Source organism: Peromyscus maniculatus, chromosome 16, assembly GCF_049852395.1.
Source record: "Peromyscus maniculatus bairdii isolate BWxNUB_F1_BW_parent chromosome 16, HU_Pman_BW_mat_3.1, whole genome shotgun sequence".
NCBI classification, from domain to species: domain Eukaryota; kingdom Metazoa; phylum Chordata; class Mammalia; order Rodentia; family Cricetidae; genus Peromyscus; species Peromyscus maniculatus.
Window position 1 is genome coordinate 8,449,453 of NC_134867.1, and position 25,890 is coordinate 8,475,342.

Here is a 25,890-nt window from a genome sequence, read left to right on the forward strand (position 1 = left end):
TCCTAGAACAGTTCCCACATATGGAACGGCTGCATTCACAATGTCCCTGGCAGTGTTACAGGTATTGTATCCACTGATGGACTAAACTTCCCTATTCTTTCACTTTGTTAAAAAAGAAACGGATTACTGGTGATACATGTAGATAGCTTCTTCAGGCAAGTTCACAAATCTGTTTCCTAAGATGGCGCTGCTAATGATCTTAGCTTCTTTTGAAAAGACTTGGGCAGACATGTTCTAATCACCAGAATATGATTGTCTCACAATAAAAAACAGAGGAAATGCTAATCAACAAGGGATTTAATCAACCCACCTAAAACTCAGATGAGGAGAGAGACGACAAATTCTTTGAGACTTGTTTATCGGGTTGCTTTGAACAGCAACTTAGAAAATTAGTAGAGAAGGTGTTTCTGATGCACTTGCTTTTCCCAGGATGGCCACCAGGATGGAGAAAAGCTGCAGACATTGGCTTTGCTCTGTGTCTGCTGACGGACTCAGCATCAGGCTGTTCACCTTGTCTTTAGCCATGTATCCTCCCCCCCCCCCCCCCCCCAGCCCCAGTTTGGCTCTCCGGCCTGCTGCGCCTCTAGAAAGAAGGCAGCTCTAGGATGTCGGAGGTCGTGGACACTATTAGCGGCTGCCAGGCCCGCAGGCTACTCCAAGCTTCTGCAGTCACTTACAGATGGCAGAAGAGAGCAGCCCGCGAGGTCTGTTCAGATCACACATGGAATAACTATAAACCCAAGTCATGTGGGACCGAAAGGGCCAATACCCAGGATAACTGAAAATGAAATGAGTTTTTCCAAACTGCTGCCTTTACTTATCGTTTTACTACACACTGCGAGGGTGCTTTTCATTCGTGCGCAAATCCCTCCCTAGAGCCTGTGATTGAGGCAGGAAGTGACTGCCGAGGGCACCATCAAACTGTGAGCACACCTGCGTCCATCCGCTCTCTGCTGCAGAAAGTAGACCCAGACCCCTGCCAACAGACCTGAAACAACGATCAGTGTGATGCTGTGACAGGCACCGACCACAAGGGGCAGCAGCAGCATGCTCCCCTCCGCAAGCCAGTACGCTGGCCCAGGCTCCCTAAACATTCACCGCAGGGGCTAGGCATGGCTCGGGCTGTGAGCACTTGTCCAGCATAGCACAGCCCAAAATGGAAAGAGAAATGTTTTATATTCACCACAAATCTTCTTCCTCCAGAGAAGCAGCTCTAACAATGTGAGAAGGTCCAGCTTTGTGTCATGGAGTGTCAGGGACAGAGGAATCTCCGAGCTGTGGCATGACTCTGGCCCTGGGCAACCAAGAGCACGGTCTCCTGGAAATTCAGCTGCTCTGGTCACAGCTAAGGGGTTTATATTCCACACAAGCACGTGCTGAGCGCTACAGCATTATCCTCCCGTTTGGAACTGAAAAGAGTACATATGCCATCCTCACTGGGGACGCCCAGGCAAGGACCAGAAGGCGGCCTTACGCGAGTCAATACAACAGCTGACAGGGATACATTTTCTGCAGAGCCACGTTACAAGCATGTGGGGCAGTGACCCACACAGAAGCCCTCCTAAATGCCCAATTGTCCAATGAAGCTAGGTGTCAAACAAGTCCAGCTGACATAAAAAATATTACATGAACACTAGTTATTTCTATTCAACTAAATAGATTGTGCTCAATCTATGTTACTTCATAATACATGTTACCTTCTGTGGGGCATTTACCCACCAACCCCACAGCTCCCCAGAGTTTTCTTGAGTGCGAGCAGCAGGAAATATTAGATAGAAGGATTTATTTCGGAGAATACTGCAGAGATAAACAGACAGAAAATACAGGATAGCCTTGAGAAGGCCTGGAACCTTTTCCAACAGGCCCTGACTGTCTCTGCCTCAGGGTTTTTATAGAGACGCCAAGGGGTGGAGCAAAAGACCTCCTCCCCCAGCACAGCCAAGTGCAGACCATCTCAGACACCTGCATTCTGGCCCGTGGTCCTATGTGGACCTGCTGGGTAAAGCCACGAGGAACCTGAAAACAGGCTCTCACAACCTTCTAATAACCCCGAAGGGATACTGAAAACTACTTACAATGGAAATAGTGGCAGGAAGGCTATGTGACTTACCTAATGTAAGGCAAAGTAAGGCCTGTCTGAAAGTGTCTCTGACTTTAAATACTATTCACACAGATCACAATCCAACAAACTCTTTTAAGGGTCCTAACATACTAAATAAGTTAGGACACATATAATGGGTCATGCAGTCTGTGGTGCAGCCATTCAGTCAAAATACCCAGCAGTCAGACAGTGGATAAGCACATGGGTATTGCTGCTCTCCAATCACACAGAAGGCCAGCTTGCTAACAGTCAATACAGGACACAGACGGTAAACCACAGTCTTGTACCAAACCCAGTTTCCACCTGTTTTTGTAAATGAAGTTTTACTTACAGTCTCTATCCAGCCATCAACAAGACTAGTTCTAGACAACGGAGGGAATTCACCCATCACAGTGACCGATGTCAGATGTCATGGGAACGCCCTTGGGAGCTTTCAAGATCCTTGAGTCCAGGATCTACTGCCGTCTTGTCAATGTTCTGGTTCCTGATCTGTAGCCTGTGTGATTCAGCCTTCCAGGTGGGAGTGCCTTTTATTTTAAGCTTCTTTGACATGTTTATTGAATTTTTTTGCACAATGTAATTTTGATTGATTCCCCCCGTGCACCCGTTCCTCCCCACCTCCCTACCCACCCAATTTTATGCTTTTTCTCTTTCTTTAAAACAAAACAAAAAACACACTAATAAACAAAAACAAAACTCCACAAAAACACACACAAAGAAATCAAAACAAAAGACCAATATGACATACAAACCAACAAAAATCTCAAACAAAACAAAATGAGGCAAAATGCCTACACAAAACACCACTGAGTTTCTTTGCAGCTGGCCAACTACTCTTGGGCATGGGGGCTACCTGGAAGTGTGGCTAATATACCCAGTGAGATTCCACTGGCAAAAACTGGCTTTTCCTCTGCCAGCATGCACCAACTACAGACAGCTTTCTTCGTTGGGGTGGGGCTGTGTGTCCGGGACCTGTGTGGGTCTCATGCATGCTACCACAGTCTCTGTGAGTTTTTATGTGCCTCAGTCCTGTTGTATCTGGAATGGGAGTGCCTCCTGAAACACCCAGCACTCTGGGCAATCTCTCACTGCAAAGGACAGATGTTTCCATCACGTCAATCAAACAGCCATCCATTTTTCTGGAAAACTCAACACCCTCAGGGAGCTAAACAAGCCAAAAGGAGAGCCTCACCCTGAAAAGACAGCGACAGGGGACAGAGGTGCGGTGTCTGAACAACTTTTTTGCTCATCCATTCATTCAGGGGTGCTGCAAGTACCTGCTTTACTGAGCAGAAACACACAGACTTCAGACTAAAGAGGGAGATACGTTACACGGAGCAAATCTCTTGACAACCTGAGCTTGGCAATCTCTACTTCAAGTAGGCAGACAGACACAGACAAATGGTGCTCATTTCCTGTCAAGAACAGTCATGGGAGCAGAACCCAAAGGCTATGAGGGCAGTAACTCCAGGGCCTCCTGCAGGGCTCTAAGCACCTGGTTCAATGCCTGGAAACAGCAGGAACTCCAAAGATATTTGTCTTCTGTATTACCATAGGTTAGCTCCAAGGCTTTTGACAAGGTGGAATGTGAACAGCAGCCCGAGAGTCACATTCCCCAACTGTCCTGTTAAAGACATCAATTTCTCCATACCTGGATTGTCTGGTAATCAGAAGCATCGATTCCCTTCACCGTCACCTCTCGGAAAACTATGGGTTCCAGTTCCTCTTTGGTAAGATCACAGTGGTAAATGACACCTAGGAGAGGAAGTCTCAGGTTAGCCTCCAAGTCTCATGGAACACAAGGGCCACAAAGATGCTAGGTACTACCCGAGGCTACCAGGCAGGGCCCTAGCCCATCAGCACCCTGGTAGGTGTGTCAAGCAGATGAGAAGAGTCTGACCTGAGCGGTACCCTGGAGGAGCGGAGGTCTCATCAGCACCACCGCCTACTGCCTCCCCCTCCAACACTGTGACCTCACTGTTCACCGTTAACGGAATTGCATTTGCAGTCTCCTGGGAGCCACGCCCTGGGAGTTCCTGGAGAGCATTTCCAGAGGTTTCACTGGGGAAGGAAGACTCCCCACAACTGTAGGTGGTGCCATCCCATGGACCGGGGTCCTGGACTGAATATAAGGGGGAAAAGGAGGAAGGCAGCTGACCACCAGCATTCATCTCTCTCTCTGCTACCTGATCTGCTCTCGTGTGAGCGAGGAGCCAACTCTCAGGCCTCCCCTACTGTCTCAGTTACTTTTAGATTGCTGGAATAAAACACCACGACCAAGGCGACTTACGAAAAGGGTTTAATCTGGCTCAAAGCTTCAGAGGGTTCGAGTTCATGATGGTAGAGTGATGGAACAGTCCCGAGCTCACATCTTGATCCACAACCGTGAGGCAGAGAGAGACTGGGAATCCCACCAGACTTCTGAAGCCTCACAGCCCACCCCCAGGGACCACCTCCTCCCACGAGGCCACACCTCCTGATCCTTCCCAAACAGTTCCACCAACTGGGGACCAAGCGTTCAAATAAAGGAGCTTTGGGGGCCGTTCTCACTCAAACCACCACACCCACCATGATGGATCACACACATTAAACTGGGCTTTCTGTTCAGCATTGTGTCACAGTAACCAGAAAAGTAGCCGACACCAACAGCAACCTGAGCACTCACTGCAGAAGGCTGGCACACGTTGGGGGATCTAAGAAAAGGTAGAACACCGAACTGACCTCAACAGCTTTTCAACCAAGTCAGGTCACAGGGAATGCCACCCCCGCAAGCCCCCCCAAAATGAAAAACTCATCTGCAGTCATTTACCTCAAGGACACTGCTGGGAAGCCCCATGATCTACTCAAGGTCTACAGCCTCTCCGGGGTCTCCTGACCAGTCAATCCCTCTGGGGCTGTGCTACCTGACACACACCCAGCCAAGGACACACATGTAGGCAGCAACCAGGAACCAAAGGTGATCCATCACATGTCATTTCAGAATCCAATTTCCAACTCTGTCCCAGTAATTGTGCATGATACAAAATAACTAATATATACCAAGAATTCCAGCATATTAAACCACTAATGAAAATTCTGCTTCCTGAATTTAATACTACCCTCTTAATATTTAAGAATTACTTCGAAGAAACAACTAGACAACGCAGTGCTGTAGTTGAGAGAGTGAGCCAGAGAGGCTGGTATGGAAACGGTTCCTCCTGTACTTTAAACATAACTGTCAAGTGTGAGAAAAATCGGTCCTGGGACCCCAGTGCTTGCTGGGGTCCCACGGGACACAGTGAAACCGGCTGCTCATGGATTAAAATGGCAGCTCTCTTTCCTTTCAACCTCTCTGTAGGTATTTCTCTAGCAGCTGAGAAACAATATTCTGTATGTATGTATACAACTATATGACAGTGAGTGAGGGTTTTTAAATCAGTACAGGGTACCTACCACACACACACACACACACACACACACACACACACACCCCTAAATCAGGGAGAAAAAGATGTTCCAAACATTGCAACAAAAACAAGATGGAATAATGAGCAAGCACGTGCCTCGTGATCACCTGATTCGCCTTGATGTCACCACAAATAATGAAGGATTTGGGGGCTAGAATTAAGAGCTCAGACAAGCCACCAGGAACTGGAATTAAATTCCCCAATGAAAGACGGAGAGGAACAGGCAGATTCTACATTGCTGTTTATTCAGATAAGCTGATACAATTCTAAAAGCAGAATGAAATGAATACACAACAGAGGCTGGTTATCATTAAAAGGAGTGACCCATACTTCCCTCCATTCTGTATAAATGCACACAAATGGTTCCATGAAGGAGGGAGGCATAAGCTTGATGGTTTCTATGATAAATGTATGTTATCAATATTCCCTGTGTATAGTCATCTGGGTTAGCCCAGGTTAGTCTACTGCACACTCTTAATACTATAATGTGAACTACTGTAACCTACTGATACATCATGTCTCACCTGATCATGTAGGGAAAGGACAGGGAAAGTGGCCTTGAAGAAAACATTCTGGACCACAAACAGCAGAAAGCTGTCTAAAAGTGAATTCAAGATTGAAAGAACTCCATTACGGAAGGAGTGTGTGGCCTTAAGATGTTTCCTGATGAAAGTGATGTCATTACAACAGTAAGATGAAGACAGGGAGAGCAGCTGGTGTGTGCTGAGGACAGAGACAAGGAGAGCAGCTGGTGTGAGCTGAGGACAGAGACAGGGAGAGCAGCTGGTGTGGGCTGAGGATGGACAGAGACAAGGAGAGCAGCTGGTGTGGGCTGAGGACAGAGACAAGGAGAGCAGCTGGTGTGGGCTGAGGATGGACAGAGACAAGGAAAGCAGCTGGTGTGTGCTGAGGACAGAGACAAGGAGAGCAGCTGGTGTGGGCTGAGGACAGAGACAAGGAGAGCAGCTGGTGTGGGCTGAGGATGGACAGAGACAGGGAAAGCAGCTGGTGTGGGCTGAGGACAGAGACAAGGAAAGCAGCTGGTGTGGGCTGAGGACAGAGACAAGGAGAGCAGCTGGTGTGGGCTGAGGACAGAGACAGGGAGAGCAGCTGGTGTGGGCTGAGGACAGAGACAAGGAGAGCAGCTGGTGTGGGCTGAGGACAGAGACAGGGAGAGCAGCTGGTGTGGGCTGAGGACAGAGACAAGGAGAGCAGCTGGTGTGAGCTGAGGATGGACAGAGACAAGGAGAGCAGCTGGTGTGTGCTGAGGACAGAGACAAGGAAAGCAGCTGGTGTGTGCTGAGGACAGAGACAAGGAGAGCAGCTGGTGTGGGCTGAGGACAGAGACAAGGAGAGCAGCTGGTGTGAGCTGAGGATGGACAGAGACAAGGAGAGCAGCTGGTGTGTGCTGAGGACAGAGACAAGGAGAGCAGCTGGTGTGGGCTGAGGACAGAGACAAGGAGAGCAGCTGGTGTGGGCTGAGGATGGACAGAGACAGGGAGAGCAGCTGGTGTGGGCTGAGGATGGACAGAGACAAGGAGAGCAGCTGGTGTGGGCTGAGGATGGACAGAGACAGGGAGAGCAGCTGGTGTGGGCTGAGGACAGAGACAGGGAGAGCAGCTGGTGTGGGCTGAGGACAGAGACAAGGAGAGCAGCTGGTGTGGGCTGAGGACAGAGACAAGGAGAGCAGCTGGTGTGGGCTGAGGATGGACAGAGACAAGGAAAGCAGCTGGTGTGTGCTGAGGACAGAGACAAGGAGAGCAGCTGGTGTGGGCTGAGGACAGAGACAGGGAGAGCAGCTGGTGTGAGCTGAGGATGGACAGAGACAAGGAGAGCAGCTGGTGTGGGCTGAGGATGGACAGAGACAGGGAGAGCAGCTGGTGTGGGCTGAGGACAGAGACAGGGAGAGCAGCTGGTGTGGGCTGAGGACAGAGACAAGGAGAGCAGCTGGTGTGGGCTGAGGATGGACAGAGACAAGGAGAGCAGCTGGTGTGGGCTGAGGATGGACAGAGACAAGGAGAGCAGCTGGTGTGGGCTGAGGACAGAGACAAGGAGAGCAGCTGGTGTGGGCTGAGGACAGAGACAAGGAAAGCAGCTGGTGTGGGCTGAGGACAGAGACAGGGAGAGCAGCTGGTGTGGGCTGAGGACAGAGACAAGGAAAGCAGCTGGTGTGGGCTGAGGACAGAGACAAGGAGAGCAGCTGGTGTGGGCTGAGGACAGAGACAAGGAGAGCAGCTGGTGTGGGCTGAGGACAGAGACAAGGAGAGCAGCTGGTGTGGGCTGAGGATGGACAGAGACAGGGAGAGCAGCTGGTGTGGGCTGAGGACAGAGACAGGGAGAGCAGCTGGTGTGGGCTGAGGATGGACAGAGACAAGGAGAGCAGCTGGTGTGGGCTGAGGACAGAGACAGGGAGAGCAGCTGGTGTGGGCTGAGGACAGAGACAGGGAGAGCAGCTGGTGTGGGCTGAGGACAGAGACAGGGAGAGCAGCTGGTGTGAGCTGAGGATGGACAGAGACAGGGAGAGCAGCTGGTGTGGGCTGAGGATGGACAGAGACAGGGAGAGCAGCTGGTGTGGGCTGAGGACAGAGACAAGGAGAGCAGCTGGTATGGGCTGAGGACAGAGACAAGGAGAGCAGCTGGTGTGGGCTGAGGACAGAGACAAGGAGAGCAGCTGGTGTGGGCTGAGGATGGACAGAGACAGGGAGAGCAGCTGGTGTGGGCTGAGGACAGAGACAAGGAGAGCAGCTGGTGTGGGCTGAGGACAGAGACAGGGAGAGCAGCTGGTGTGAGCTGAGGATGGACAGAGACAGGGAGAGCAGCTGGTGTGGGCTGAGGATGGACAGAGACAAGGAGAGCAGCTGGTGTGAGCTGAGGATGGACAGAGACAAGGAGAGCAGCTGGTGTGGGCTGAGGATGGACAGAGACAGGGAGAGCAGCTGGTGTGGGCTGAGGATGGACAGAGACAGGGAGAGCAGCTGGTGTGGGCTGAGGACAGAGACAAGGAGAGCAGCTGGTGTGGGCTGAGGACAGAGACAAGGAGAGCAGCTGGTGTGGGCTGAGGACAGAGACAAGGAGAGCAGCTGGTGTGGGCTGAGGACAGAGACAGGGAGAGCAGCTGGTGTGGGCTGAGGACAGAGACAGGGAGAGCAGCTGGTGTGGGCTGAGGATGGACAGAGACAAGGAGAGCAGCTGGTGTGGGCTGAGGATGGACAGAGACAGGGAGAGCAGCTGGTGTGGGCTGAGGATGGACAGAGACAGGGAGAGCAGCTGGTGTGGGCTGAGGATGGACAGAGACAGGGAGAGCAGCTGGTGTGGGCTGAGGACAGAGACAAGGAGAGCAGCTGGTGTGGGCTGAGGACAGAGACAGGGAGAGCAGCTGGTGTGGGCTGAGGACAGAGACAAGGAGAGCAGCTGGTGTGGGCTGAGGATGGACAGAGACAGGGAGAGCAGCTGGTGTGGGCTGAGAAGGGAGAAGAGGGAGTTAGGGAAGAGAGCACTGGGAAGAGCTGGGGAAAAGGGCCAGAGGGATCTCCAACATTGTCCACATGAAGAGAAGGCAACGGGGTTCTGTAACTCAGGTAGGCATCTTATCTGCTATATTACATGGCTGGATTTAATGCTATAAAAAGGGAGTAAAAACAAAACATGAAAGCCAAAGCTCTTAAAAAATTTTTTTGTCTTCCCAAAACATGTGAAAGGCTTTTTCTTCTCTGCCTCCCAGAGTTAGGCCTAGAAGCTGCTGTCCTGGTGTACTCAAATCTGTCCTTTGCAGTTCAAATCTGGCTGAAGGCAACCCCAGGCAACCCCTACGCTCCCACAAGTACAAACTTAATCAGTTCAAGTTCTAAGTAGTCTGTGTCACAGGGAGTCACTGTATCCTGTCCCAGACTGTCCTGACTGCCTGTTTCTTCCCAGGCTGGACCTGCGGGGCAAAAGTCACAAATGGTCTGGGCTCAAGATGTGTCCTTACCATGTACCACCATGGGATATGACGTCAGCTGATGTCCTTGCTAGATGTAACACATGCTCACAATGGGAAGCTGGGGCTGTATTTATCATCTCAGGCCTCTGCTACTGACTGCAGGAGTGAAATGCTAATCTACAGACTGGCCCAGGCCACCTTTCGAATACCATCTGTGTCTGGATGTGCATATTCAGAGAGTTCTTGCTTTCCCGAGAACTTCTTTAATTACTCGATGGCTGCTTTGCACTTGGCTTTAGAAGGCCTGAGTCTGGAAACCCATTCTCGGGTTTTAGGTATCAATTACATTCAGAGCGAAGGGAAGGATGGGGGAAATGGGCGAGAGGAGACAGGGAGACAAACGGAGCATTACAGTAACAAATTAAAGCTTTCTTGGAAGCAGCCAGTAGCACGCAACTAGGAACACACTTTTCTCTCCAATCTTCACGGCCACCGCCACAGGCAGCATTTCATCACCTGGCACAGAAACATCATTTCCCACTGGGACAAGCAGCCCCTTCCCTCCGATAATGATGATCCTGTTCATGAAATAAATAGTCACGTGGGGTCACTGGAGGAGGTTACGGGCCCCGAGACCCTGAATTTTATTAAGAGCAGAAGAGTCACCCCTAGTCTGTGTCCTTCATTCATTTAAACGATGGGAGACATGAGAGTTGAAAGTAAAATGTCCAGAACCAGTGAAAGCTTGAGAATAAGAAGTGGGTCCCGTGACAGCTCACTGGTTACTGTTGAGCTCCAGGTTCCGGGGATACAGGGGTAAAGGTCAGGGCTCCTGACTTCCAGCTCTGGGCCTGCTTCTACTCTCCTGGGCTCCTGTCCTAGCTCCTCTCAATCCCCTGGGCAGTAAAGCCTGACGCACCCCAACTTACTGATGGACATCACTCTCTCAGCTTTAATAGCCCTGTCACCAGACTGTCATGACGCTAAGATTTCTTATGGACTCGGAGGCTCAAAGAGAATTGCATCCGGATGAGGCATCACTGCAATCTGGTCACATCCCAAGGAGGATGGTCACTTCATCACCTGCCGGTTCTCCCCAGCACACAATGGTGACAGATCAGAGGGACAGGAAGTGCTCCCGAGGAGCCTGGCAAACGAACAAGACAAGTGTGGGAGCTTTTTCAGCCAGGCTGCTTTAAAGACAGAGTTTGCCTGGTCAGCTACAAACTGCCAACTGAGCAGACTCCTGGGGCAAAACACAATATACGTGTGGCTACAACTCTATCCGGTGGAGGAGAGAAAAAGTCCACACAAAGCAAGATGAATGTGACTGGCCTCACAGAAAGCGTAAGACAGAATTACTTTACTTTGGGAAAAACGAACTCATGCCAGAAAGTGTAAAATCTCATCTTTGAAGCACCTTCCTTGCCCATCAGATCCAAGGTAACACACGTTCTTTCCATGCACTTTCAGAACTACAGCTTATTCTGGGAGGCATTCTGCAAGCTGTGTATGGCTGTTCATGGGGTTTGTCGATGTCACCTACACTGTGAGTCTTTGCGCAGATCAAGGCCTGGAATAAGGGTTAGTTACATTTTTGGCACTGAGAACAAGGAATAAAAGCTGTTTCCGCCCCAGCCGGAGTTAGTGGGAATACAGTTTTTCTCTTCCTTTGTTCTGAAAACCTGATTTGCTCTAAGGGGCTCTGTCTACAGTCCAGCCCGTGTTAGGTACAAACATCATCAAACTGCCATTTCCCAGAAGACTCCACCTCACCCCGGTCAAGAACCTCTCACCTGGAGACAGAAAGGACGTGAACTGGTAGAAGATCTCGGAGTCCTTTTTGCGCCCGCTGTAGCCCACCACGCTGCCCACGTCCAGTGGGAAGGTCTTGAGGAGAGCACCTGTGGTCAGGTCGTGGAGCTGCAGAATGTTCTTCACATCGTGGAGGTAGCACAAGACCAGGAAGTTGGACCTGACGCAAGCCACCCACTCTGAAATGCCACGGAGAGAAAACCAGATGCCACTTTGAAAATCAGAGAACATGTCACTCATTTAACTGGACAGCAGCGCTGAAGCCCTTGGTGTGTGCCATCAGGACACTTCCAAAGCCGTTTTGGGATCTGTTTTAACCCTGCCCCCAGTCTTCGGCAGGGTGACAGCTGCCACGTCCACCTTTGGCACTCACTGTGACAATACAACACACAACAAAACAAAGCTCAGGCTTGAGAACTGTGGAGTGTTTAGTTTGCATGAGTCCTGCGGACTGGACACTAGACACATGGCTGCAAGTATCCCTGCGGCAAACTAGAGCAGCAGGGTATTCTGAAGGCCCATGTGTGAAGGCGTGGTCCTCAGCCCATGGGGCCGGGGGAGAAGGTAGAACCTTCCAAAGCAGAAGGAAGTTAGTTATATGGGACTGTGTCCTGGAAGATGTGAGGCCCCCAGCCCTCCCCCGTCCTCCTGGTTTACTTCTGATGGTGTGGAGGTTAAGTTACAATTCCCACTATGGCTCACCAGAAGCAACAGAGCAAATTTGCCACGGACAGGAACCTCTAAAACTCTGAGTCAGAACAAGGCTTTCCCTCATATAAGGTGATTGGCTCAGTCAAAATAACAGGAAGAAATGAAAATACCTACATACATACCTATCTTATATTTGATATCATGCTATAAGGGATAAAGAGAAGAAAAGCACAAAGTCAAGTCATATTCCATGTACATAAGAGTGTTCTATAATTCTGTACTTAGTACAGACATGTACTAAGCCCTCAGTGTATCATCAGAAACCCTGCAAGGTCCTGGAGACACAAGCAGGGCACTGAGATCACTCTGGCACAGACGCACCTGTGACCACACAACAGAAAAATGTGGACGTAAATGCTACAGGCTGAGGACCCAAGACAAGTACGAGCTCTTCAGCAAGGAATGAGTTTTGTCTGGAGTGCAGGGGTGTGGAAGTGCGGGGTGGGGTGGGAGGGCTTCCAGGGACAAGGCCAGAGTGAAGGCAGCGGAGAGGACTCCAGGCAAGCCTGAGGGAGTGAGGATCTGGAGGGGCAGACGGGAACGCCGTCAAGACAGGCAATCCATTTAGTTTCGGGGGATGGTGATGTGCTGGTGGTCTGTCTTGAGGCATCTGGTGAGCTGTGGGGAAGTGGGGGCCTGGTTAGCCACTGGTGAGGAGGCAGCTGAGTGGAAGCCCAGGTAAGGACAGTGCAGGATGATGCAGCTGACAGGCAAATGCACAATAAAGGACGTCTGCAGACGGCTGGAGGGAAATAAGAGGCACATCACCGGGATATGTCAGGAAGAACCTCGGGGACAAAGCCGGGAGCCAAGTGAAGAGACAGACTCCACGTGACAGGGCCTCCTAGCCTGGTTTCAGTTTCTGTGAAAAACACCATGACCAAAACCACCTTAGGGAGGCAAGGCTTTCCTTGGCCTGCAGGTTACAGTCTGTGACTGCAGGAAAGCAAGGGCAGGAACCTGTCTAGAGCTGGCACCATCCACAGTGGGCTTTTGATCTTCCCCTATCAACCAGCAATCAAGAAAATGTCCCATTGACAAGGCCACACGCCAGCGGGAACCGTTCCTCAATTTAGGCTCTCTCTTTCCAAGAGTGTCAAGTGGACACAGACATATGGAGAGTGAGGGAAAGAGGTCAGCTCTTCCCACGGCCCAGGCAGGAGCTCACGGCTCAGCGCTCAGCAGCAGAGCTATACAGAGAGCATAGGGAAGGAAGGGGCAGAACGGGAGACACAGAAGCCAGCTGGAAGCAGGAACATGCCACCCACAGCCAGGAATGAAGTCACAGGACAGAAAGCCACGGACCAGACAGACTGAAAGGTCAAGCTTTCCTTGGGTTTCATGGTGCTGTTCTTGACATTGCTTAGTTTCGTAACCCAAGAAACTGAGAATGTGAGTACTTATTTCTGAGAACATCAAGACACTGGCCACAGGGAGGACCGTCAGGGCATTGATCTTGGGTGGCTTTGAGTACTGCACAAACTTTTCCGAAGCCAAAGCTAACTAAGAATTCACAAATCCAAAAGTCGCTTGCTTCGGAGGGGCTCCGTTCAGCAGCACAGCTCATGTGCTCACGTGACTTACTGCTCTAAAGAAAGCAGCGTGGGGGGAAATGGAGTCAATTACAGCCGTCAGAGAATAATCGAGCCGTGCTAACCACGAGAACATCCACGTTATACAAGAGACCAAGTGAGTAGGCAAAGGGCAGGAGATTTGTAGCATGTCATAAATAAAAGCTCTGACTTTGTAGCTGTCCTTTGAGTCTGCTCTGGACTGTCTTCTCCATCGGGCATTCTGCGCTGCTGGTGTACCAACGGCTTTGCTTCTGTGAAAGTGATGAGCGCAGAGAATATTGCAGGCTTCCCTGCAATGGGAAGAGCCTACAGCGGGAAATCTGTCACCCCCAATTTCCAGCCATTATCTTCACTTCATTAAATTTATAAATGAGAAAGGATGTGTTTTAACACAACGGTAGACAATTCAGATGGTTAGGAAACATTGACAGCATCCACGAAGACTCCTTCTACAAGAATTACCACTCCAACCTAAGTTGTGCCTAAAAAATTACCAGGGCACCTACACAAAGCCTTAGGCGTCCACAGGATCCTTTAGACTCACCCACACATGCGGTCAACCACAGAGTAGGGCTGAGCATGGTCCCCTGGCAGTGCTCCTGGCTATACCCACCCCGTGTGGCTGGTTCTGCCTCAGTGCAGACAGAAGTCATCTGGCTCTCGAAGTAACACTGAAAGGGTTTTGGCCTGAGGATGCTCAAGGGAATGAAATGGTCCAGCACCTGCTCTACAACTTGTGACCGACGCAGCATCCAAATAGAGAAGAAGGCCAGAGTAGATGCTTTTGAGGAAGACAGGAAGGTACTCCTGTACGCTATAAGTGTCTCTCCCCATGCTGAGTAGCAGGGTTAATCTCTTCTATTTACTGAAGCTTGGGAGAGACAAAGCACTACCCTGACTACCGCCTGGCATGCCTACACTGTGGCAGGATCAGGGAGGCACGGCCAGCTGCCACCTTCATGGAAAACCCGGGCTGAGCTGAGGCTCTCGAGCTGCAGGTGTGGATTCTGCAGGGAAGAGCAGGTGGGGCTGTCTTGGGGTGTGTCTGACACTGATTTTGGGGGTTGAAGGTAGGGATATTATCACCAGAGGGTGGAGGGGTATCCCGACGCCCAAGGCTGGGGGGAAGCCCAAGCAAACTCAGCTTCCTCAAGAGCCACAGAGGCTGTAGAAAAAGACACAGTGAGAAATCCTGAGGTCAGCTCTCCGCTGTCCACTCCAGCATTATCAGAAATTTCGGCCAAACCTGGTGGACAGGGAGGAGTTTCTCACAGGTCTAGATGTGAACCTGGGTCTGCATGGCTGCACACACGTGTAAGGCACTGGAGAACACGTTGCAGGCGTGTTCTGGCTGAGAAGGGGCTGTTCTGCAGCCTGGGCGTGGCTCTTCGCTTCATATGAGGCACTTCTGAATGGCCTCAGAGTTCCTCAGTCCACCTACCGTAGATGCTCACTTCCCACAAGCAGACTCTTCATTGGTACATTGAAGGACTGAACTCTTGTGTAAAAACCTCTCCAGACTAGTGAGTCATCTAGATAAATTCAGTTTTCATGTATTTATTTATAAGTCAGCATATCGTTTTCGATCAAATGAGTAATTGCCTATGGCAGCTTTCAATTAAATATAGGGGCAGTCTGTTCTCTTTTCTAGCAAGATGGCTAGAAATCCACCCTCATATTTACAAGAGGTAGAAACCAACAGCCAAAGGTGATACAAAGCTTTCAGTTAGGAGTTGTCACTCTTTTTCAGACAATGTGTACTATTTAAGCACGACGTTCCTAATAATCACAAGCCAAAGGTTCTGCACTGACGCACCAGTCACCAGACCGTGAGGTGGATGGACCAACCTGTCGATGTTCTCACAGGCACACTTTCCAAGCAGCCACCGTTCTTACCTAAGACATCTTTCTCGTGCTCTGGAACAAGCACTTTCCACTTGGACTCGTCAGGGTCCGTGAAGTCGATGTTGATCAGACGATAATTAGGAGAATTGCGGTTCGTCTTGAATGTGAACACTGTCCCCTCGTTGGTGACGTAGTCATATTCTCCTTCAAAGTTGTCTATCAGTTTTACCCAGTTCAGGATTCCTGGGAAGAGACAAGGCATTCCTGTCACCTCTGATATTGTAAGAAAGGATGCCGGTTTCTGTGTAGGGAGGTGAGGGACTCTTTCCTTTCTATAAAGCTCAAGACACAGATGGTACTGGAAGTGCCAACACGCAGGAATGAGCAAGGGCTAGCTGTGAGTGGACGGCAAGGAGCGCTTGAAAACTCTGGTGCTGAGGGGAGACTGCAAGACCTCGTCTCCTGTCCTACCATTCCACACACCTGCTAAATCCTCTTCCGAGCAAGTCTCAAATCAAAGCCTGCCTTCCCTGCCACCTCAGTGTCCTCATCACCCTCCACCTGTTCTACCGCAGTGGTCCTCAACCAGGACAACAGACACACCTCTTCCAAGCGGCATTTGAAGTCTACAGATAATTTTGGTTGCTGTGACTTAGCAGGTGAGGACTGCTACTGCCATCTAGTGGCGGAGATCAGAGATGCCGCTAAACATGCTACTAGCCCAGGTCAGATCCTGAGGAACATCAGCAGTGCCAAGTCCGAGCTCTGGCCTATAGTATTAGCTTTCTGCCTGGTTTTCCCCCCGGCCACTCTTGAATCACTCTATTCCACAAAGCACGATGTCTTAATACCCTAGCCCGGTCCACAGTGGCGCCTTTCCCATCACACTGAATAAAGTCCCCACACAACAGGCTTTTCATACCTAAGCCAACTTCGGCACATTCCAACGCGTGCCTCACCTCCTGAGCGCTAGTGGTACTCGGGCACAGCGGTACCCGGGCGCGGCGGTACTCGGGCACGGCGGTACTCGGGCACGGCGGTACCCGGGCACGGCGGTACTCGGGCTGTGTCCTCTGCCTGACCCACTCTCAAAAGGCTGGGCACTTCTAACAGGCACACGCTTGGTGACATTTCTCTCAAGATAGAGCTGATTTAACAGCTGATTCCTTGTGGGTTTTACTTGCTACTTCATACTCAGCTTCAGGCACTCTGAAGATACAAATAAAAGGTGTATTCAGTGAAGCCGGGACACTTTCCAGTCCTTCCTTCCTAAGAACTGGTGTGGAGTGGCCATCACTAAACGTCCTAACTACATCTGCTATCATCCTGGCTCGGCACCACCTGTAAGGGTCAGAAGCTCACTGGAAGGGACCGGTTTCATGATGTACCTGACACACAGGCTCAGTGAACATCTTAGAAAATGTACACATCCACGAACTCTACGACGATAGATAGTCTCTAAACGTCTCCTGACTTCAATTCCACAGCAAATTCTATTTTAATCTGGACAATTCACTTCGACCCCAATGTCTTCAGTAAGTATTTATACTTTACACCCATGTCTTATTTTTACCCACAGAATATCTTTCCACGTGTCGTTGAATTAAACATCTCAGGGAAAGTGTAATTCCAGCACAGGAGACCCAGTCCTGCGGCCAGACATATCTGGATCAAAATCCCAGCTCTCCCACTGTTTAACTTCAGGAACTTGAATGATCTCTTTATTCTGTTTAGCGTTATTTCCTCAACCGTCAACTAAGAGTCATAGGAAACACGGAAAATCATTTCTAAAGTGACTGTTAGTAACTACTCCACAATAAAAATTCAGTGAAATTATTTTTTAAAAGTAATTTGAATTAAGACCAATAAAACCAGCAGTAAAAATAAAAATTTAAGCCTCCCCAAATGTTGGCAATAACCTGTTGAAAACAGAGAGAAGGTCTGCATTTACAGAAGAGGCAGGCTTGGAACACCCAGGAATGGACCTAGAAATGCGGGGTCTACACAAAAACACCACACCGTTGAGCTTTTTCTAAGGAGACATTAAAATAAAAACACACCATTGCCCTAAGTGTGAAGAGTTAGTATTTCAGAGACAAGGAATCCACTGGAAACAGAGAAACGTAGCCCAGGAAGGTCGACAGGGAATGTGACGTCATTCTGAATCACGAGGACGGCCGGGCGGGGCTTCTGTGACGCTGCTATGCCGACCCGGCTGTCCCTCAGCACCTTCACAACACAGCAGTTCTGCCTCCTTTAGAGGCTGTGCCTCACTGTCCCCAGCAAGCGCTCCTCTGCATCGCAGGTCTGCACACAATCAGTCCCCTGCACCACACACCTTCACGCAAGCACTCCTCCGCACCGCACGTCTGCACACAATCAGTCCCCTGCACCACACACCTTCACACAAGCACTCCTCCGCATCGCACGTCTGCACACAATCAGTCCCCTGCACCACACACCTTCACGCAAGCACTCCTCTGCATCTCACGTCTGCACACAATCAGTCCCCTGCACCACACACCTTCACGCAAGCACTCCTGTTTTGCTGTAACGTACACTCTGGTATTTACTGAGATAGTCACATCATTCTCACGGCATTTCCTTAGACCAGTCATTCTTCACCCCGTTACCCGCCCTAAGCTGCCCTCTGCAGAACGGCTGTTCCCAACCTGTAGTTTATCATTTGTAGAGAAGTTTGTTCTCTATGTCTAATAACTCAAGTCCTTCCACTTCTTGGTGGGCTGCACTTTAGGATTTCTTTGCATTTATATTCTCTCTCACTAAATCTCTCCTTTGCTGTGTTTAATGTCCTCTTTAATAGCTGTATTCATCATGATAATGGCCATGTGCTTTACTAAAAGTATTAGTAATTTTCTAATCTGACGGTCATTCACAGTCTTTATTTCTTGCTTATGCTTCTAAGGATTTTGTTTTGTTTTTTAACAGCAGCATTATGTGGATGGTTTATCTTTTTAAAGTGTGTTTAACGCACTTTACACTAGGGACCTGATAATCCCACTCTAGTGTGTCAACTAGTACTACCACCATCGGATGCACGGTGTGGCTCCACTTCTCATGACAGCAAATGTCTCTGTGTGAAGATTCTGTGCGATGCTGATCTTATTCTTTGGAACCTTCTTTGTGGGACCCCTTGGGGCCTGGGTTAAAGGGCCAATCTTCCAGTGAAGGTCTTATTTCCTTTTGCTTCCCTCTTCAAATATAGCCAACATAGGAACACTTTAAACTCTTGGCATGTAGAGTTCCAGACCTCAGAGGCATCGCTGTGGCCTCCATGTGAAGGTCAGTGTCTCTCATGCATCTTGGGAAAATACTTACCTCGTCTACGGCTCCACCTCTAATGCCAAGGTAGACCTTCCTTAGTACACATCTCAGACCTTCCCCGACTGGATGTTCACCTATCAATCACCCCTGCACTGTCTCTCAACTGTGGCGAAGCACATGGCCTTCACTGTCCATCCCCTTCCCCAGCAGGAACATTTGAGACCAGCCCATCTCTGCCCTGGGCGCCTGCTTCCACCCCATTGCTGTTCTCTATGACTTCTGGTCCCTTTCTGCCAACAACAGTGTATTTGGAGATCCCTGCAGAAGTGTTGACAGTGCTTTAATTGTCGCAGCCCAAGGGCTACTCAGAGTGCACACTCAGACAAACTCCCAGAGCAGACCTTACAATTATACTTCATGTGAGGTTAAATGCTGCATATGAGGCAAAAATACACTTTTTAACTTTTTAAGTGGCACACTGCTCCCCTCAAACAAGTACTCAGTAGGTGACCCACTCTACGGCAATCGTAACTTGTTCACATAAAACAAGGCTTTACATACATACACACACACACACACACACACACACACACACACACACACACACACTCCCTCTCATCTTAGAGCAACAACAGTGTAAGTCATTAGCTGCCAATCAAATATGTGAAGATAATCAGAAAACTTCATTTGTTTGTAGTAAAAACGATAAAACTCTATTTTCTGGACTATGACATTTGTGGACACCAAATCCTGATCCAGTGAAATGTCAGATTCTTTAACTATCCCCCTGCCAATAAAGCATTTCTTGATGTGAACAGTTATTTCACAACATAACCTTCTTAGGGTTTCTGCTTGAAAAGGTCACGGAGACAATGGCATTTATTACAACCCCAACCCACCCGAAGCCACTGAGTATGGACCTGTGGCTCTGCAGTGCACACAGGTGAGTGTGCAGAGAGGCCACGCTCCTCACACTCTCAGGTTCTGCTCAACACCAACACCTCAGACAAGCCTGTGGGCATGTCACTAATTCTCAAGAGCTGGCCAGCTGTAAAGGGACACTGAGCCTGGCACATCAGAATCCAGCTGTGGCCATCTTTGAGTAAAAATAGCTGTAAAGTTTAATATGTTTTCATTTAAATTAACTTTATTACACACACACACACACACACACACACACACACACACACACACACACACACAAATAAAACCTTGGAATTCAAAAGCATCACACACAGACATTAACTAGACCCAAAGTCTACATATGCATCTCAATGGACTTCTATATAATAAGGACAGATACGCAGCAGCTGTGGAATTTCACACTGGATTTCACACTCACAAATATGTCCCACACTTTACTACCACCAAAACTGAAAAATCCATGAAGGAGTGATAGAGTCGGAACTAGAAAAATAATTAGCTTTATATCCTCTAACTAGTGTTCATTACAACATCCCCTAATGTTTAACCTTTCTTACTCTCTTTTCTATGGTATACTGCACCCATGCATATCTTTGTCTAAACATATATGAATATATTTATGTTTACACAAATAAAAATAGAGTCACGTATATATATTTAAACAAAGACACACACACACACACACACACACACACACACACACACACACACACACACACGCTATAGGCTAGGTTCCCCATGAGGGAAATTGTGTATTTTTTTCTTACTGAGATTGTGTGACCTCACTGAATAGTATGCATTCTAAGTCCATCCATTTTCCTGCACAATTTGTGACTGTATTTTCCTTTAGAGCTGCTAGTATTCCATTCGATACACAGACCAAATTTTCATGATCCACTCACTTGTTGTTAGACATCTAGATTGCTTCCGGTTCTTTGCTACAGTGAAAACAACAACAAAAACAACAATAAATATGGGTTGCAAATCTCGCTATGGTAGAGTGCTGAAAATCAGTTCAAGGGCCAGGCCCTCACTGGGCAGCACGTTTCAAAAGGAAGCCTGTGAAATCCCTTTGTGCTCTGGAATCTCGCTCTAGTCTCTAATGGAAAAATAAGAGGCAATGCGCAAAAAAAAATTATTAAAAAAAAAAAGAATTAAAAAAGGTATTTTGGCTACACCATGGGGGTCTTTCATTTTTTCTATTTACAAGTGAGAATCCTGTTGACTTAAATGAACAACATGAAAATTACTTTTACAGGAGACATGGCTTCATTCCTTAACCCTTTCGGGTCTGCTCATTTTGTCTGTACCTGGCCATTTATTCACCCTGAGGCCAACAGAATTCAATGCCCAAACCTCTCCACCATAAAGTTAACGTGGCTTTTTGTTAAGCCTGCTTCTCGCTGGGGACTGATTTGTTTACTGGGTGGAGATTAACTTATAATAAATCCTCTTATGGTTTTCCTAGAGCAAAGACTCTTCCATCTTTCTTTGAAAATGATTAATGATATTAACGACACCTCGTGGGGAAATGTGTGAAGGTCTCTAATAACAGAATTAAGATGCTTTTATACTTTACAAGAACTACACAGGACTGCCACATCCCAAGGATAACACACTCAGGGTGCTTTCAGAGGCTGAGCCTGATCAGGGAGAAGTCTCCCACCCCCTGGGTGTGGAGGATTTCCTTATGCTGGCCTGCAGCTACATCTTTATTTGTTTAATTTTATGTCTGTTGCCTTTACACTCCCCCGCACACCCCCCCCCCCCCCCCCCCCGCCACCAACTCTTGCAGCACACTCCCCATTCACGGCCTCTTTTTAATTACTATTGTTATACACACACATAAATACGACCTGCCGAATCTCTTTAGTGTCACGTGCATGGGTATCTTCTCAAGACTTACATTTGGTACTGTGCAACCACATAGGGGCTCACCCCTGGAAAGACTGACCACTCCCCCAAACCATCATCCAGGGGTCCTAAGATTCCCCCCATTCACACTGACACGTCAACCACTGTCAATGTTGAGGCACCGTTTAAGAGACTACAGTGCGGAGACTTCCTGGATGCACCTTCTCTACCGTACACAGACACAACTGCGGGGCAAGTGTCCTGTCCTCTGGCTCATCCAGCTTTCCCATCCTCTCCGCTCTGATGATGTCCCGAGCCTCAGGTACAGGGGCTGTGTTGTATCTGCTGGAGCTAGGCACTCCACACTCAGCAGCTCTCTGCATTTTGACCAGTGTGGTTTTTCTGGACTGGTCTGTCTGCTGCAAAAATAAGTTTCTTTAACGAAGTGTGAGAGCCACGCTGGCCTCTGAACGTAGGTTAGACACTACACGGGATTGATCAAGTGGCAGTGGCGGGCTCTCCTCCACGTTCCATGGCCTCAGTGGCCGTGTGCAGTTGGCGACGCTCACAGTAGATGGCAGGAACTCCTTCCTACTGAACGGCCCAACTCACAGACCCAGTTAGATGGCGGCTGGCTACTGCCGAGATGGAAGTCCCCCCACTGCACCTTCGGGGATATCCTCCCATACTGTTGGGGTTCACAGGTGTCACAGCTGGGTAGGACTATTTATTACTCTCTCCTTCCGCACCCTGCAGAGCATCTTCCAGGACTATGAGAGCTTGTCCTCAGGGAGGCGGCCTCTGGATCAGGTCAAGTCCTTCAAGTTTTGGGAGGCGCCAAGGGCAAGAGCAGCCATACTGTTGTGGGACTCTCTTGGACTTCCCTGACCAACCACTCAAAAGGGGGTTTTCCATGGCTTTTATTAGGAGTTGTACTAGATGGTCTATGTATGGCTCTGGGGCAGGGGCTGGCATTACCACCCCGTGGGTGTAATTTCTTTTAAGCTACACACACATACACACACACACACACACACACAGAGTAACTTTTGCTAACATAAAAAAACACGGCTTCCTCAGTTTTTAAAAATATGCTTAGTGTTATTTATCCTTCTTGCAACCTCCTTCCTTTGTATACATCTGTGTCTTTAAAGGGTGCTAGGAAGCAACGTGACCCCCTTGGGGAGACTGAGTCCATAGAGTTACTCGGGGGAGAGGGGCTGGAGACTAAAGGAGGGATCCACATGTGTAGCTCTGAACCTGGTCCCAGGAAACATTACTTACAAATGCAGCATTTAATACCCCAATCACCCCAGCATTCAAGTGACAACAATGGAATGTGATGCCTCTGAACGGAATGATTGCTAACAGTCATCTTTTAAAATCTAATTTTCCTCTACTGTGACATACTGCCATTTTCCTAAGAAAAGTCATTATAATCAATAATTTTAAAATGATGACTTCTCCAAACCACTGGGTTATATGCATTAATGCACATTTTTTATGGCGTACCTAATATAAGGGGTTTGAAAGTTAAAAAAAACAGCATAAATATGAATTTTATTATTGGTACAGAAGGAGGAAGGCTTATAAGCAGAGTATCTGAACAAGGGTCTCTAAAGGGACCTTAACTAGTCAACTAGTTATCTGCCACAAGCTGGTGCAGACCATCAAGTACTGTTTTCACGCACGCATGCACGCAAGCAGGTACACACGAGCACACACGCACACCCCAGAGGGTGAAAGACAGTGAGGTCTAGGCTCACGCAGCTCACTGAAGTGAAATTACTCACTTCTTAAGGAAGACAACTTTGTAACGTCTAACAAAGAATTTACTTGAGAAATACTGATCGTTGTTTTCTGCTCTTGAGGAATGAATGGGCTTTAGAGTTATCAAAAGGAATACTCGGGTTTCGGTAATACAGTGGTAGTTTTTTTTTTTTTTTTTTTTTTTTAACATTCCGTGTAATTTTTAGCTCACCACCATTTAAGGTAACCAGGACATTTAAGTTCTGCGGCTATCCTCTTCCTCCTAACATTATCACAAAAGTGGGGAGCAGATAAGGAGCAGGAGCGAGGTATTCACTCTGCCAATCAGACACACACTCTGCCCCCATCAGCTTGCACAATGAGACCCTTCCCACCAGCTGCCCACAGAGGCACAGAGAGCGCTTCTGACTGGGAATCTGTGCTGCAGTAAACAAATTCATGCCCCAAACCTGTATTTAGAGTAACTTTGATGCTTAGGAATTAAAAACAGAAAAAACCTCCAAGTATGTCCTTAACCTAACTATTCTGTTATCTAAAGCGAACGTGTCGAGATTCCAAAACCCCCTTCTGTCAAGGACAAGCAGGAGGGAAGGGTGGAGGCCTCTACATGCCAGGAACCCAAACCCTGGTTAGCCCTTTCCTCTGCATTCACTATTACAATTCCCTGTAAAACAGGTGTTGTTCTTCCATTCACAGACACGGATACCTGAAAGGGAAAAATCACCTTCAAATCAAGATATTCAGTTGTAATTAATGTGAACCATGTAAGTAACTTAACAATCACCATTCCCATCTGCTGTCTCCTTTTTAGACTACACTGACTTAATCTCTTCAGAAGCTAAGCACACATGGTACGGCACTTAACTGCTGTGGGAGTCACAGCCCGATCCGACCAGCCAGACTGAACGGACACTACAGAGACACCGCATCCACACTGTACATTAGACTGGTCACTACCCTCCGATGCAGAACAGCAACTGCTTACACAGCATTCATACTGTCTTGGCTCTCACTAATCATCCAGAGACAAGTGAAACACAGACAGGTGTGTGAGGTCCAAAGAGAACACTATGACATTTTATGGAACAGACTGGATTCTGGTGTCTGCTGGGAGTCCTGGAATCCATGACATACGGTCATCAAGGAACAACTGTATTGCTTCTTCAAAGAGCTGTGATCATGTGACTGATTCACACTGAACCAGTGATGAGTATGAAAATCACAAACAAGATGCCTCTACCACTGTCCCAGGCAAGTGACTTTTAGAACCTATGTATGAAACTGAGTACGTGGCCCAGTAGGTCAATCCCAACCACTGTGGCTTCTGTCCCCCACGATGTAAGGCCAGTGAAGCAGTGACTATAGAAAGAGGCTGGTGAGATGGCTCAGTGGTAAAGAGCACCAGCTTTTTACCAGAGACCTCCAGGTTGATTCCCAGCACCCGCATGGTGGTTCACAACTGTCCAAAACTCCAGGTCCGGGGATCCAACATCCTCAACTGGTACAGACATGCACGCAGGCAAAATACCCATACATATTTAGGGACAAATGAATCTTTTAAAAATGTAATAAATAAAAGATGACAGGCCCTGCACTACCCAGGAACCCGCAGCTGTCACTGCAGAAGGCTCATCCTTCAGCGGCTCACAGCTTTGGCTCCGCCCACCCCGACGGTTACTCAGAAGTCAGCTTGCTTCTGTGAGTAGGACAGACGATGACGACATGCTTTCAGTGACCTCCAAACTGTCCCGGTTAGTAACCTTATGGAGACAGTGAACTCAGGTCAGTGTCATGCGAGCCTTTTGATCTATGCTCTCCATGTGGATTCCCATGAGCTCGTGGCAACGGTTATGGGCCTGGCCAGCCAACGTCTCTAGTTAACCTAACATACTAACTTAGGTGTTTCTGCCAGGGTGTTTTGCAGATGTTATTCAAGTAAAGCACAGGGTACTGTTCTTGACAACGCTTGAGCCTTGCTCAACAACTGAAAAGTCAAAAGGTTAGACACGTGGCTTCCCTAGAGAAGAGGGTCCACTTAGGGACGACAGCATCAGCCTGTCTGACCTTCCTGACAACCGGCCCCACAGAGCTCGCACTTGCCTGAATGGTTCCCACAATCACGTAAGCCAACTCTCTGCAGCAGTCCTCCTTCATAGTCATGCTCTCCCCCACCCCACCTCTACTTCCCTCCCACACACATCCACAGGCCACGCAGGAACCATCTACCTCACAAACGTAACACCGCTACCTGTTATTCACGTGGAGCTAGCAACTGCAGCTCAGTACAAACGTGGACGGAACTTCCTTACCTATCTGAAGTTAAGCAATTCGTGTTTTTCAATTTGTTAGCTTGTATCCTTTAATAGCATGATCCTACTTAATAATTTAAAGGCACGATGAAGTTGAAAACAGAATGCAAACAGCGCTCTCGAGAAGGAGCACTGTTAACTGGGGATTTAATAAGCCAGGGGAAGCCCAAATCCTCTCTACCGCCTAAGAAACACCGGTTGTGGGCAAGGACAGCAACCATGTTTCATTTGGGCTCCATCTCAAGAGGTCTGCTCAGCTCTGCACAGATCCAGTGGCTTGCTCCTTACAGAGAATGTGAACACCGATGTGGTGGCTGTAGTTCTGTATGGATAG

General features: G+C 48.6%; 1 protein-coding gene across 1 annotated transcript in view; it reads right to left on the reverse strand.

Annotated features, from left to right (window-relative positions):
• The window catches only part of Prep (prolyl endopeptidase), a 115,146-nt gene that overhangs the window by 33,120 nt on the left and 56,136 nt on the right, over positions 1-25,890 (reverse strand). The window contains exons 8-10 of the mRNA XM_076552356.1: positions 15,466-15,657; positions 11,266-11,463; positions 3,753-3,856 (exon numbers count right to left, since the gene is read on the reverse strand). Coding sequence (XP_076408471.1) covers positions 3,753-3,856; positions 11,266-11,463; positions 15,466-15,657 — 494 coding nt within the window. The remainder of the gene's footprint in view (positions 1-3,752; positions 3,857-11,265; positions 11,464-15,465; positions 15,658-25,890) is intronic.